At 66.2% G+C, this 13,805-nt stretch overlaps 5 protein-coding genes across 5 annotated transcripts in view; 3 read left to right on the forward strand and 2 right to left on the reverse strand.

Moving 5' to 3' along the window:
* Window positions 1-648, forward strand: part of EMIHUDRAFT_219817 (hypothetical protein) — a gene marked incomplete at both ends in the record, with an annotated part of 3,466 nt that extends 2,818 nt beyond the window's left edge. Inside the window, 2 exons of the mRNA XM_005758131.1 lie at window positions 365-510; window positions 619-648. Coding sequence (XP_005758188.1) covers window positions 365-510; window positions 619-648 — 176 coding nt within the window. The remainder of the gene's footprint in view (window positions 1-364; window positions 511-618) is intronic.
* A 2,873-nt stretch (window positions 649-3,521) lies between these two features.
* On the reverse strand, window positions 3,522-4,286 carry EMIHUDRAFT_219819 (hypothetical protein; the record flags this gene model as incomplete). The annotated part of the gene is made up of 3 exons (XM_005758132.1): window positions 3,522-3,593; window positions 3,790-3,928; window positions 4,003-4,286. 3 exons carry the CDS (start codon window positions 4,284-4,286, stop codon window positions 3,522-3,524), a joined length of 495 nt encoding a protein of 164 aa, XP_005758189.1.
* Window positions 4,287-5,485: 1,199 nt separating this feature from the next.
* Window positions 5,486-6,633, forward strand: EMIHUDRAFT_107168 (hypothetical protein; the record flags this gene model as incomplete). Its single annotated transcript, XM_005758133.1, has 2 exons — window positions 5,486-5,914; window positions 5,962-6,633. The coding sequence occupies 2 exons, from the start codon at window positions 5,486-5,488 to the stop codon at window positions 6,631-6,633; spliced, it is 1,101 nt and encodes a 366-aa protein (XP_005758190.1).
* Window positions 6,634-7,215: 582 nt separating this feature from the next.
* Window positions 7,216-7,833, reverse strand: EMIHUDRAFT_68885 (hypothetical protein; the record flags this gene model as incomplete). Its single annotated transcript, XM_005758134.1, has 1 exon — window positions 7,216-7,833. The coding sequence occupies one exon, from the start codon at window positions 7,831-7,833 to the stop codon at window positions 7,216-7,218; it is 618 nt and encodes a 205-aa protein (XP_005758191.1).
* Window positions 7,834-8,653: 820 nt separating this feature from the next.
* EMIHUDRAFT_107169 (hypothetical protein) lies at window positions 8,654-11,893 on the forward strand (the record flags this gene model as incomplete). Its single annotated transcript, XM_005758135.1, has 5 exons — window positions 8,654-9,499; window positions 9,542-9,718; window positions 9,834-10,482; window positions 10,691-11,663; window positions 11,734-11,893. 5 exons carry the CDS (start codon window positions 8,654-8,656, stop codon window positions 11,891-11,893), a joined length of 2,805 nt encoding a protein of 934 aa, XP_005758192.1.
* Window positions 11,894-13,805: the final 1,912 nt, after the last annotated feature.

Below are 13,805 nucleotides of genomic sequence, written 5' to 3' on the forward strand. Positions count from 1 at the left end.
CTTGGGGCGCTCGAGCGGCGCCTGGTTGACCTTTCGGAGGGGTCTTCACACGCCTGCAGCTGTGAACGGCGTCTCTTTACCCCTGAAGGCGGTGACCAGGTCGCCCCTTCGACGGGTTGCCCCGAGGGGCGCACAAGAGGGCACGTCCACCTGCCGACGCGCGTCAAGCGTCCCCCCTACCCCTCGGGGGGGGGGGGCGCCCTCCCCTGAACCGTCCCTGGACCTTCCCGTAGGCGCGTCACGCTGCCCGCCGCCGCGTGGGGCGCGCGGTCGGCCTTCGTCGTCGGCCGCGGCGCGGCGGCCGACGGGCGGGTCGACATGTCCAGGACGCGTCCCGGACATGTCCGCGACATGTCTCCCGTAGGCGCCGCGGCCGACGTGCAGATCGACTCGGTCGCCTTCCCGGCGATGGTGTCGCGCAAGCACTGCCGCCTCCGGCGCGACGCCGACGGCGCCTTCTTCGTGGACGACCTCGGCGCGGCCAACGGCACCACCCTCAACGGCCGCCGCGTGCGGCAGCGCACCGGCTCGCACGGCGGCGCGGCGGCGGGCGGCGCGCGGCTGGCGGACGGCGACACGCTACTGTTCGGCGCGTGCGACGGCGAGACGCGCTCCGAGGCGTGCTACTGCGTGCTGCTCGCCGAGTAGCGTGAGACTGGGCGGGCGGACACACTCTCTAGTCAACATTCCACACTACCACGCGCCATGCGTCAACCTGTCAGTGTTGACGTCTGGCGAGGGGGAGTGCGGCGAGACTTGTGTTGATTGATTGATGGGAAGGCGAAACACAGTCCGACCAACGACTGGGACACCAACGCGGTATGGGTGGACGCAGGACGGGCGATGACGGTCACACAACACTTGTGTGGCGTTTAAAAAAGAAAATGATTAAAAAAAGAAAATGATGAGAGCGCGGCGGGCACCGCGCGCGGGCCGTGGGGCGTGGGGCTGGCTCGGGGTAAAATGCCCTACTCGCTGCAGCTCTGCAGCATGGACGGTGGTGCCTGCGTCTCGGGCACGTGGCCTGACCAGCGGCTCGATGTCATCGCGGGAGGCAGCGTCAACGGAGCCATCATCGACCAGCGGTGCGTTGCCACGAGGTCGGTTCTGTCTGAGCTCGGCGGTGAGCCCGCAGGGCCGGAGCGGTGCCCCATTTCGTCCTTTACTGCTATCCTTAATGGCCCGGCACGGTGCGGGAGCACTGGCGTGGTTCCCTCATCCGTCGACCTCATCCGCTCAGTCAGACTCCGTTGCCTCGCAGAATATACCCGTGGGTGGTGCCACGGCTCGGCTCCCACGGGATTTATGACTTCACCACTCCACTGCTGGATGCGGGGCTGTACGAGCTTGACATCAGGCTTGACTTCACCGACGACCAAGGCGACTGCCGGTGCGGGCCCAACACGACCAAGATCCTCTTTCGGCACCTCCTCAACGGTCAGAGTGTCCCTGTACCCCTGTTCGCTTGGAGGCCGCCATGCCGCCGAAAACGCCGCAATCCTGTAGGTTCGGCTCGCGTCTCGGTGAGGGTCCTTCCTGGCAGGCCGATGACTACTGATCGGTTGGCTGGGGTGGGCGGAAGGTGGTGTTTGTTATCCCCCCCCCCCCCCCCAAATGAACACACCAGCGAGAGCCGAGAGAGGGCGAGACGATCGAGGGGTCCCGTACCATGCGGAATCGACCCTATCCAGTGCTCAAGTGCTCAATTATTTTCTCCAATTATTTTATGAGCTTAGCCTTCGATGTTATGAAACAAACGCAAGGCGGACATGGGTCATGGCATATCGCTCTCGGGCCCACAGACATCCCGCACACCCGCCGCCCCCGCGCGCGCCCAGCACCGCCACCGTCTGAGCAGAATGGGTCTGCGGCGCCACCCTCGCCGACGCCGTCGCCGCCCTACCCTCCAGCCGTGCCCGACTACCCTGAGTCGGCACTGATCCAGACCGTCTCCATCACCCTCAAGGTGCTCGAGTTGTGCAGCGAGGAGCTCACCGACGCGATTGCGGAGAGGGCGGCACGCAGCGTAAGTGTGCCTCTGAACAGGAGCACTGCAAGCTGCTCGTCGAGCCAGCGCCGGCGCCGGCGCCGGCTGCAGGCTACCTCCACCATCGCAATTGAGCTCACGACCACGAGTGCGAACCATGACGCCGTCTCTGCCGCCGCCGAGACCGCCTTTGCCTCATCGGAGGCGCGCACCTCCGCAGTGAGACGAAAGCGGCTCCAAACCACGGAACCCCCTATCCTCCTCAGCCCCCCCGCAAATCGGTCAGGCGGCGTCGAGCACCATTGGCCTGACCGTCGTCGGCGCGCCAGCCATCGACGTCGGCGGCGGCAGCAAGGGCGATCCGCATCTCCACTTTGCGCGCGGCGGCCGCGCAGACTTCCGGGGCGGGGATGGGAGGCTGTATGCTTTCTTCTCCGCACCGGGGCTGGCCGTCAACGTGCGGACCGAAGACGCCTCGTTCAGGCTGCACCGCGGCCGGCTGAGGGTAGAGGGTACCTTCATTACCGAGGTGCACCTGGTGGCGCGGGTTGGAGGCGCCAAGCGCAAGGCTGCGAGGGCGAGCTACTGGGCGTCCGAGCTGGACGACTTCAACACTGGGTGGCGCGTCATCAACGGCACGTGCGGCGGACACTACTTCAGAGTTGGCCTTGGGGGCAAGAGGGCGTGCGAGGACCTCTCGATCCGCATGATCTGGTCGAGCGCGCTGTTCCGCGTGCGCGGCTGGACGCTGCGGGTGACCGGAGCCCACGTCTTCGACCGCGTCTCGGGCCCAACGCACTCGACCCTCGCGCTCCGTGCGCGGCCGGTTGGGACGCCCCCGCGACGCGTCCTCGGCATCCCTCTGTAGGCATCGGCTCGACCTCGCGCTCAGCGCGGCCGACGGCGCGCCCGCTCGCGACCTGCCCCACGGGGTGATTGGGCAGTCTTTCGCATTGGACCACCCGCGGCAGGGAAAGCGCGACGTGTACCCGCGGGAGGGGCGGTTTGTCACCACTGCCATGGCCGAGGGGGCGCTCGACGGGACGGCCGCTAGCTACGAGGTGGTGTCGCCGTTCGCCACCGCCTTCGCCTACACGAGATTCGATGCTCCTCAGCTCTCGCTCGCCGAATGGGCCCTCCCCTTGACGGGCGTCGCGGACGAGGCCGCGGCGAGCGATGAACTTCAATAATATGGTGCTGTGCTCTGTGCTCTGTCCTGAGCACAGACTGACCCCTCTGAGAGCGGCCTCTCTCTGAGAGCTCTGTATACCTCTCCTTCCTTTAGCTTTACGGCACGACACTCGACAGAGTCTCCAGGATCTCTCAACTATTTGATGTTGTAGCTTGTAGTAATTCAAAATGTAAACCTCCCCGCGACGCCGCCGGAGCGCGACACCCACATCTCCGGACACACATAAGTGTGTTTGCGAACCCACACACGTACTGTCACGTACTGTACTCTCACGCCGTCTCGACCGCTCTAGGGGAGACGCCCCCACACGCACAAAGATCATGGGCGACGCAGCGGTCTCATTCAGGCCGGCTCGGGCAGCAACGCCGAGCACACCAGGCACGTGATGCCGACGCCAAACAGGTCCATGATCACCTGGATAGGTAAGGTGAGGTAAGGTAAACTTCTCCACACACACACGGTGGTGGGGAAAGGGGGGGCGACCCTCGCGACTCCACGTCTACCACGTCTAGACGACAGGAGCCCCCCGCATCAAAAGTGCAAGGCCCAGTGCGCGTGGGTGGGCGGTGTGTGGCGGAGTGTGAGTGCGTGTTGTGGTGTGTGTGCTCACCTGGATAGTCGCGCCCGCGTGGGCCGGATCGATCGAGGCTCTGTGCAGCAGCAGTGGCAGCAGGGCACCGAGCACGATTGAGACGGCGACGATGGCTGCGAGCGAGGCGGCGATGGCGAGCGCGTCGTACAGAGGGTACCTACAGCGCGGGCGCCTCTCTTACTCTCCGCCTCGGAGTGGTGCCTCTGCTCTCACACACAGCAGAGCGCACACCCAAAGAGCAGCACCCTCGCGCACCCGCAGCAGGTGAGCACCAGCGCGATCTGCGCCGCGAGCCGCATCTCCGTCAGGAGGTAGGCGCCCTCCGACCCCACGTGGATCTCTCCCAGCGCGAGGCCTCGGATCACAAGCACCGCGGCCTGGTTTCCAGCATTGCCGCCTGCTCCCACGAGCATAGTCAAGAAGCTGACGATGACGGGGTGGCGTTGGAGCAGGCCCGAGTACGAGGTGAGGATGAATGAGGAGCAACTCTGGAAAAGCAGCAGCCCGACCAACATCCCAGCTCGCGGTCGCAGGGCCGTCTGCACGAGAGTCTCAGGCGCACCGCCGAGGTGCGGCCGGCGGACAGCTATTAGCGATGTTGATTCGTCGTCGTGTGGGTGAGGCTGCTTGGTTAGAGGCATCTGGCGGTAGGCGACAGCGGTGACAGCGTGGCCCTTTTGCGGTGTCTGCTCTCGATGCGACGGCGATGACAGCTGTGTGTGTGTTGATCTGTGTTGCCCGACTTTGTAACAAGAGAAAGAATTTCCGTGCCGCGGCGTCGGAGGACGCCGCCGTCGCCTAGACTCCCCTGCGTCACTACGTGCCTCCCCGTCTTTGTAGCCTGGCGTTTGTGCCCCGTTTGTGCCGCGTCCCGTGCCCCCGAGTTCATTTTACATACAAAGAATTTCCGAGGCGCGGCCCAGGGACGACGGCAACAACATACCTAAAACACGAAAACCCGAGTTCATTTAAAAGATGCCCTGCAACTATAAGCGCGTTTGCTATTCGAAATACCTGCGTTTCCTGTTTAGGAAGCGACAGCCTCCAGACACACACCTCATACACACATATGGAGCCCCTCTCTCGCCCCCCTGGCGGCGGCAGTGGCCATGGCGACGCTGACGGCGGTGGCACTCGTGGGACGTGGCGGTGACACTCATGGCCGCGGCGGCGCCTGGGCAGCAGAGAGCTGTCGCTGCAGTGCTGGCGGCAGCTGGCGGCGGCGGCTGGATGCGGCGGCTGGCGGCGGCATTGCTGGCGGCGGCCATGCGGGGGAGGCGTTGCTGTGGCGGCGATGCAGCGCTGTCCTCGCGGCTGACGTGCGCCCGGGATAGCAAGCACTGGCAGTCTGCCGGCGCGGCCGGCGCATTCGAATGCGCCCGCCGCGCCGGCAGACTGTTGGATGGCCACAGTCGCGAAAGTGGGTGAAGTCCGTGCGGCGCCGTGGCAGCGGTGGCCAGGCGGCCCCTCTCGGTGCGCCACCGCGACCGCGTTGCGCTCTCGCGCCTCGCCATGCTGCAGGCTGGACGAGGGACATTTGTCGCGACTTTCAATAGGGAAAACGCAACGCATCTTGAATATGCCTGCAGGGCATCTTTAATTTTATTATGAAATGAACTCGGGGGCACGGGACGCGGCACAAACGGGGCACAAACGCCAGGCTACAAAGATCTTTAATAATAACCCACGAGTTTGCAAAAGAAAAAACGGCAAAATGGCCGCCCAGCGCCTCGAGTGCCCCGTTTGCCTGGAGGCGACGGACGGGCCGCAGCACCAGTGCCGGGAGGGCCACGTCTTCTGCGCCTCCTGCGACTCCAACCTGCGAGCCCCGCGCCGCTGCCCCGAGTGCCGCATGGCTCTCGGACCACTGGGCCAGGCAATTCGATGCCGAAGCCACGAGGAGCGGATCGCGGCGCTGCCGGCGGCGTGTTCGCACTGCGGGCTGGCGACGACGCGCGGCGATGTCGCCGCCCACGAGCAAGGCTGCCCGCAGCGGCCGCGCGCGTGTGCCGCGGCGGAGGCTGGCTGCGCGTGGTCGGGGCTGCTGGCAGACAAGGCGGCGCACGAGGCGACGTGCCCCTTCGCGGTGTGCCAGCGCATGATGGCGCCGCTGGTGGCGGAACTGCGGGCGGAGAACGAGCGGGTGCAGGCCCAGTTGGCGCCGGTGCAAGCCCAGGTGGCGCGCTGCAGACCGAGGTGGCGGAACTGCGGGCGGAGAATGAGCGGCTGCGGTCGCGCGTGGCGGCGCTCGAGGCTGGCGAGGGCGGCGAGGAGGGAGGGCGGTGGGTGCGGCAGCGCGTGGGCGCCGCGCCCGATGGCGCGCCGCCGAGCAATGCGGCGGTACAGGCGATGGACGTGGCGGCGGCGACGGCGGTGCTGCGGGCGCATGTGTCGGTCAGCCGCGTTGCTGCTGCGGCGTGCATGCGTTTGGCTAATCTGTGCATGGAGGATCAGAACGAGCAACTTGCGGCGGAGGCGGGCGCGATCGACGCGATTGTGGCGGCGATGCAGGCTCACCCGCAGGTGGCGGGCTTGCAGAAGCAAGGCTGCTGCGCGTTGGCCAACGTGTGCTCCGGCGACGACGCCGCGGCGCTCGCACGTAAGCAGCGCGTGGCAGACGCGGGCGCGATCGAGGCGATCGTGGCGGCGCTGCAGGCTCACCCGCAGGAGGCGGGCGTGCAAGAGCAAGGCTGCCGGGCGCTGCGCAACGTGTGCTCCGGCACCGACGCCGCAGGGCTCGCACGCAGGCAGCGCGCAGCAGCCGCGGGCGCGATCGAGGCGGCTGCGGCGGCGATGCAGGCTCACCCACAGGTGGCGGGCGTGCAGGGGCAAGGACAGCGCTTGCGCGATCTGCTTGCCTGAGAGGGCCGTGCGATTGGCTGACTCTCTCTCTCAAAGCCGTTGTAGTCGAGAGAGTGGCGAGGCTTGTTTTGTTGGTCGCGTCGGTGCGATTGCAAAAGAATTTTTGAACAAACTCCCTCGCACAACACTGGCACGGGGACTGGCGCGGCGCACCCTGGCACTAAAAGTAAAACATGCTAGAAACACAGGTACACACGCCTGTGGCGCGCAGCGCAGTGTTGAGCAATCCAAAATGCAAAAAAAGAATAGTGCGTAAGAGTGCTAAGTGGAAAAATGAAGGCGCTAAAAAAAACCTGGTCGCTAAAAGAAAAAATCTGCTGCTTCTCCTCCACCTCCCTCTCCAGCGCCCCTGAACACCGCCTCCGCAATGCGCCTCACCGCGTTCTCAGTTCGCCGAGACGGGCGTCACACACTCACACGGGCGTCGCCGTGGCGGGCGTCCTGCAAAGCATCCAGCGCGCCAGCCGCTTCTGCTCCGCCTCCTGCGCCTGGCCGCTAAGTCCGCTCCGCGCGCACTCGAGCGAGGCCACTCGATCCTCGCCTCGTCCTCCAGCTCCTGCTTCCTCGCAAACACTGGCGCATCTAAATCACGTCATCACGAGCTGCCAGCCTGAACTCTGATGCAAGCATCGCAAAGAGGTACTCGCTGCAAAGCTCCCCCTTCCAAAATGAGGATTCTCTCAGTAGAGCCTCCTGGCGCATCCCAACTGCCCGCAGCAGTGTGACAGCACGCTCATTGCGTTCATCTGTCGTGGCAGTGACTCGCCGCATGCCGCGGTCCAAGAATAGGTGGCGAAGAAGCCCAGCAAGGGCTTCCTGACCGTAACCCTGCCGCCGATGCTCAGCCATCAATGTGAAGCCAACCTCCGCTTGCGAGTCGTCTTCAAAGTCGCAGAAGTGCACGGCCAGATCCCCAAGGAGTTGTCCATCCTCGCAGCGCACGATAGCCAGCTGGTGCCAGCTGCCGCATTGGCCATAGGCCGTTAAAAGCTGCGCGTCCAGGAGGCGCTGCGCATCCTGAAGAGTGTACTCCACGCCCCAGCTTTGGTATTGCGCTACTTCAGGCCTCGCGCGGTTTCGAGAGAACTCTTCCAGATCGTCTGCGCAGAGAGAGCGGACGAAGAGTCGCCGCGTTTTGAAACTGGCGGGGCGCAGTGCTGGGATGGAGCGGCCCGAGCTGTGGGCGTCCTCGCCGGGCATATACCGTTTGTGTACATGCACGCGCGATACATGCACGCGCGATCACGCCGATGCGTCGTGTTTTCTTTTTTCACGCTCTCGAGCGGAGAAAAACAAAAAGGGGATCCGTCTGGAAAAAGGAGCGCATGCTCGAGCCCCCGGCGAGGGCTTGTGCTGTGAATAGCAGGCGTGGTCTCTACTCGCCAGGGAGCAGAGCCCCTGCGAGTCCTCCCAGGCGGCGCGGTGGCGCCGCGGTGCGCCGGAACGGCGGAGAAAGAGCACTTTTCCGCCGGCGCTGGCGCACTCAGCGCCGCACCGAGGGGCGGATAGCACGATCGGCCTTCGAATCAATCCACCTAACTAGCAAAAAAAAGGCCACAACCAAAGTCGGACACCGCGTTAGCTTACTCCATCCTTGCGGACGCTCTGCCGCTCGCTCGGACCGCACAGGTACAGCGTTGGCCTTTTGCCGCAGAGGCCGTCTCTAGCTGTGAGCAGCAAACGAGATTTCATAGATCTAAGAATTCTTATCGTGTGCGAGGGAGTTTTTTCGTAAAATTCTTATCGCGTGCCTTTTGTGGTGCTAGTTCGTGCCAGTCTGCTGTGAGAGGTGCTTGGCTCGTAGAATTCGTGAGCCGGTGTGTGTGCCAGTCCGCGCCAGTCCGCGCCCTTGTCGTGCCAGTGTGCTGTGAGAGAGGCTTGTGTCGTAAGAATTCTTCTTCAGTTTGTTCTCCCCTAATCCTTTTTCTCTCTTCAAATAAAAAGAATTTGGCTGTTTTGGCACAGTCCACAGCAGGCTGGACTGCCACGTTGGCTCATTCCGACTCGCAGTGTCAATCTCATGCCGAATCCCATGTTCGACGAGATGGCCGGCTCTTGCTCGCCGGCTTCCAAACACAGGCGCAAGAAGCTCAAGAGCTGTCCGCACGAGTGCTGCTCGTCGCTGGCGGGGGCGCCGGCGTCGGAGAACGAGCAGCAGCAGACGCCTGAGCAGCCATCGCTGAGCAAGGCCGCATCCCCAAGCCCGCAACGGGCTTTGCGGCCGCTCAACCTCACCGCGAGCTTCACGCCGCCGGCTGCGACTGGCGCCATATCTGTGGCGCCTCTGCCGACGGCGCCTTCTCCTCCGCCGCCGCCGCCGTCGGCAGGCGGCGACGTGCGCTCGACGCTCGTACTCCTTCGCGATGAGGGCTACCTCCAAATCTCCGACAAGCATCTGGAGAAGGTGGTCGCGGGAGGCCGCTTCTCCGTCGAGCAGCTCCTCGACATGCACTCGCCCAACCAGCCGGGCGGCCTGCTGCAGCTCGCCGAGGGTGGCGACGCCTCGGATCACCACCACTCCATCGTCCTGTTTACGCCGACGGACTGCGACCCCGAGCTCGGCGTCCTTTCCGTTAGCTTCGTCGGCCGCTGCGCGTGCGGGGAAGGCGACCGGCAGGACCCACTGGAGTGCGCATCGGTGCTCGCCTCCCTCGCCGACGGCCTCTCCGGCAGCATCTTCTCGTCGGGCGTGGGCCTCTACCTGGACAAGGTGCGTAAGCTCGGCAGCTTCGAGGCGCTCTCGATTCTGTTGCCGGCCGTCGGCGAGCCGGCGGCGGGCACGCGCGTCAATTCGTCGGTTGGCTGCTTCGCCGCGCTGGTCACCGGCCTGCTCGAGACGCTCTCCACCGCTGCGCCGAGGCAGGCGGTCGTGCTCTCCGCGTGGAACCAGCGCAAGGTCTGCGCGCAGGTGATGACATGCACGGGTGAAACCTTCCTCCCGCTCTGCCGCGATTGCGACCTCGAGCGGTACGACAGCATCACCAAGCCGTACCTCAACCGCCTGATCGCGAGCGAGCTGCGCAACCGCGGCCTCTCCCTGCGGGGCATGGGGCTGCTTGTGCCCTTCTCCAAGCAGGGGCGGACGGTGCGCGCACACCCCACCCTGCCATCTCCCACCCGACACGCGTCGCCCATGGGCTGATCCCAAGACCCGCGCCGGCCCTCTCCATGCGCTCACTCCGCGCCTCGCCCCGTCGCAGGACAAGGCTGGCACGACCGGCGTGCTCCACCTCGACGCCGCCAAGCCGGGCGACGCGCCGCTCATGAACCTCGGCTGCGAGCAGCTCATCGTCGGCAACCTCGGCCACGTCGGCTGGCTGCTGAAGCGCGTGTTCGACAAGAGCGGCGTCATCTCGGTCGCGCACATCAAGGAGTACGCCGACGCCGCCGCCGCCGCCGTCGGCATGGCTCTCGGCCTCGGCGCGCTCGACGGCACGCGCCTGCTGCTCCACCTCCTCGCGGCGCCGCTGAACCCAGCCCTCGCGGCCACCACCGCGGCCAAGAAGAAGGCGCCGACGTTCCTCGCGCAGCTCGAGTCGAGCGCGGCCAAGGGCGAGAAGCAGGAGATGCTCAAGCTAGCCCACCAGTTCCTCGCTTTCGGCTCCTTCTCGCCCATCTTTGGCGGCAGGGGCGGGCATGTGCGCGCGCGCTTTGAGCGCAGCGCGGCCGAGGCCACCGCCGCGCTCGACGGGAGGTCGCTCACGGTCTGGTGCCCACATCAGCTCGACGAGCGGCGGGCGGCGCATCTGCGCAAGTCGCTGCCTTACGGCTCGCAGGTGCGATTCCGAGACACTTCCGAGACACTTCCGAGACACTTCCGAGACACGTCTCGACACGTCTCTCCGAATAGTAGGTGATCGTCGGCTCGCTGGAGCCGCACCTCCGCCGCCTCGGCCTCGCCCGCACCGACGTGCTAGTCGTGCCCGAGGACGTCGGGCCGTACGAGCTGCTCTCGCTCGTCAGCGCGCTCCAGCGCTCTGGCGCCGTTTGCGAGCTCGTCCTCTCGGCCGAGACGGCGCTCGCCATCCCGAGCCTCAAGCCCAATCAACGTGATTAGTCACGTCTCGCATTGTCGCACAGGCCGAGATGCTCTCAACGACGTACTTCTGCTGGCCTGTCGTCGTCGCCCCAGACGGCTGGGACCCAGCCGAGGCGGAGGAGTCGCTCCTCGTGCAAGCGGGCGAGCTGACGTACATCTCGGCCTCGCAGCTGTCGGGCCTCCTCTACACGCCCGACGTCACTCCGCCCGACACCGCGACGCTCTTCGCTCTCCGCTCGCTCGGCCCGCTGCTGCTTGACGAGGCGGCGCGGTGGGGACGGAAGCACCCAACCGTCGCGCAGGGGAGGATGTCCGAGGCGGACCGGCTGGCGGCCGGGCGCGAGCCGCGCAAGGCGCCGATGTCCGAGGCGGACCGGCTGGCGGCCGGGCGCGAGCCGAGGATGACCGAGGCGGACCGGCTGGCGGCCGGGCGCGAGCCGCGCAAGGCGCCGATGTCCGAGGCGGACCGGCTGGCGGCCGGGCGCGAGCCGCGCAAGGCGCCGATGTCCGAGGCGGACCGGCTGGCGGCCGGGCGCGAGCCGCGCAAGGCGCGGATGTCCGAGGCGGACCGGCTGGCGGCCGGGCGCGAGCCGCGCAAGGCGCCGATGTCCGAGGCGGACCGGCTGGCGGCCGGGCGCGAGCCGCGCAAGGCGCGGATGTCCGAGGCGGACCGGCTGGCGGCCGGGCGCGAGCCGCGGGCTGCGCGCAAGCCGACGCAGTCGGATCCGGCTACCGCACGCTACATCTGCCCCGAGTGCGACAAGCCGGGCGAGGCGCTCGTGCTGCGAGTACGCCAAGGTGGCGAGTACAACAAAGTGCAGGTGCGTGCCGACCACGCCGCTTGCACTGCCGGGGGCTCGTCGAGGCGCCCGTCCTGCTGGGCCATTCGCGACGGTTGCTTCACCTTCGTGGGCATGACGGGGCACCACCTCGTCCCGCTCACGCGCCTTTCGCGTCCGTCCGACGGTGCGGAGGCTGCGGCCGCCAAGCAGTTGTCTTTTCGGGTGGCGACGCGAGTTCCATGATCACGTCTGGTCCAACCACACGATCGTTCGCTATAGGCATTGCGTCGACAATTGCCGGCACGGCCGCTCGGATGTGGGCTCCGTCATGATCGCGTGCGACGGGTGCGACGACTGGTTCCACCCGGCTTGCGTCGGCATGACCATTAAGCAGGCCGCCGCACTAAAGTCCTACGTGTGCGGCCAGTGCCAGCTGTGAGGCACTGTGCCTCGCGCCTTGCGCTGCTGGAAGGAAGCTCTCGGTAGCTGCCTAAGCGTCCGGAGTGGAGCCGTCGAGAGCGCGGCCATTGATCCGAGACGCTTCCTGTGTGAAGGCCGGCTTGTGGAAGCAGCACCACACCTGTGCATCCGACACCGTCCATGTAACATGCGCGAGACAGAGGAGGGCTCGTAGCGAGCGGGCCGCCAGCAGCAACACCGCGCGGGCGGCCAAGCTCTTTTCACAGCGCGAAGTGTGAACAGCTCCACGAATACGTCATCCCCACTCATGAAGCGCGAGGTTCTTGAGCCTTCACGGAGGTTTCGTGTTCATTTTTTTTGCTGGATTCCGCGGGATTTCTTGCCTTCAAGCCGCTTGCTCTCGATTGCTCTCCAGCCGACTGGCTGACAATGGAGCTCCACCTCTCCGGCGAACGCAAGTACAAATCAAGCTTTTTTTTTGCCGCGTGCCGTGTGCGTGAGTTGCCGACTGCACTGCTGCACTCCAAGTTTTAGGTATATTGTTGGCAAGTCAAGACACAGAGCTCACACAGAATCACAGCGGGAGGAAAGGGGCGAGTCGCAATTCCAGGGGTCGTTGTGGCGGGCCACCCTGTCCAGAGAGGCACATGGATGCCAATCTGGGGTCTCTCGATCGAGTCTATGCACTCCAAGTGCTCCAAGAGAGTGGCTTTGGTTTGCGCCTCGTTCCCTCTGGATGTCCTGGATTTCTTCCGGCTCTGCCCATCAACACTAACGTATTCGTAACTCACTTCTCTCCTGCCGGTGTGTCTGGTGCTCGCGCGACGTGGCACTCCGAGGTCGACGATACCGTTCCCGGCTCGCCGACGCCCACGCTGCTGCTCGGCGTCGGCTCGGGGCCACTCGGCTCGGGCTGCTGCTCCTCGGTGCGGGCGCCGCTGTCACCGGCACCGGCACCGGCAGCAGCGGCGGAGAGCAGCCTCCGCTCGAGCTCGTTTGCTGCCTGTGGGGGCGCCTGCGGGTCGAGCGGGGCGCGGCGGCGCGGCGGCGACTTGGCCCCCTGCTGCGCGCGCTGTAAGAGGCCGTCCACCTGCACCAGACGCGGCGGCGGGGGGAGGTGCTTCTTATCGCGCGGCGCCTCTCAGTCAAAATGCTCGCCGCCTTGGAGTTGACGCTGGCGGCGCCGACCCCGGCCCTCAACTGCAACGCTGATCCCGGCCCAAGCTGCGGCGACCCGATCCTGCTCTGCTACGCCGACGATCGCTGCACCAGCACCGAGGACCCCACCTTTGGCCTCGGCTGCGCCGCGGCTGGCATCCAGCGCTGCCGCTTCTGCGTGGCCGGCTCGCGCCTACGAGAGGGGCAGAGGCCGCCCCGCGTCGCGATCGACCCGCGCGACCGCTTCCTACCCTGCCGCTACCCGTCGCCTCCGCCTCCGCCGCCGCCGCCGCCGCCCTCGCCACGCCCGTCGCCGCCGCCGCCGCCGCCGGATCCTCCGGGCAGGCCGCCACCGCCGAGCCCGTCGCCGCCGCCGCCGCGGCCGCACCCGCCGCCGTGGGCGCCCCTGCCCCTCTTCGTCGCCACGGACGCGCCTCCCGGCGCAGCCGAAGGCGCGGTCACAGCCTCCCTGCTCGGCCGGCTACTGCTCGCACTGCTCCTCCCGGCCGGCCTGGTCTTTGCGGCGGTGCAGCTGGCGACGGGGCGCGCGGGCAGGCTGCAGACTCTGCTCGGCGGCGTCTCCCTCAGCTCCTTTGCCAGGCGCCTCCCTCCCTCCCTGCCCCCGTCTCTCTCTCTCTCTCTCTCTCTCTCTCTCTCTGTCTCGCTCTCGCTCGCTCTCTCTTCTCTCTCTCCCTCTCGCTCTCCCTCTCCCTCCACCTCTCCCTCCCTCTCCCTCCCTCTCCCTTTTCCTCTGCCTCACCCCCTCACCCCCT

This window comes from Emiliania huxleyi (genome assembly GCF_000372725.1).
Source record: "Emiliania huxleyi CCMP1516 unplaced genomic scaffold EMIHUscaffold_88, whole genome shotgun sequence".
Classification (NCBI taxonomy): Eukaryota; Haptophyta; order Isochrysidales; family Noelaerhabdaceae; genus Emiliania; species Emiliania huxleyi.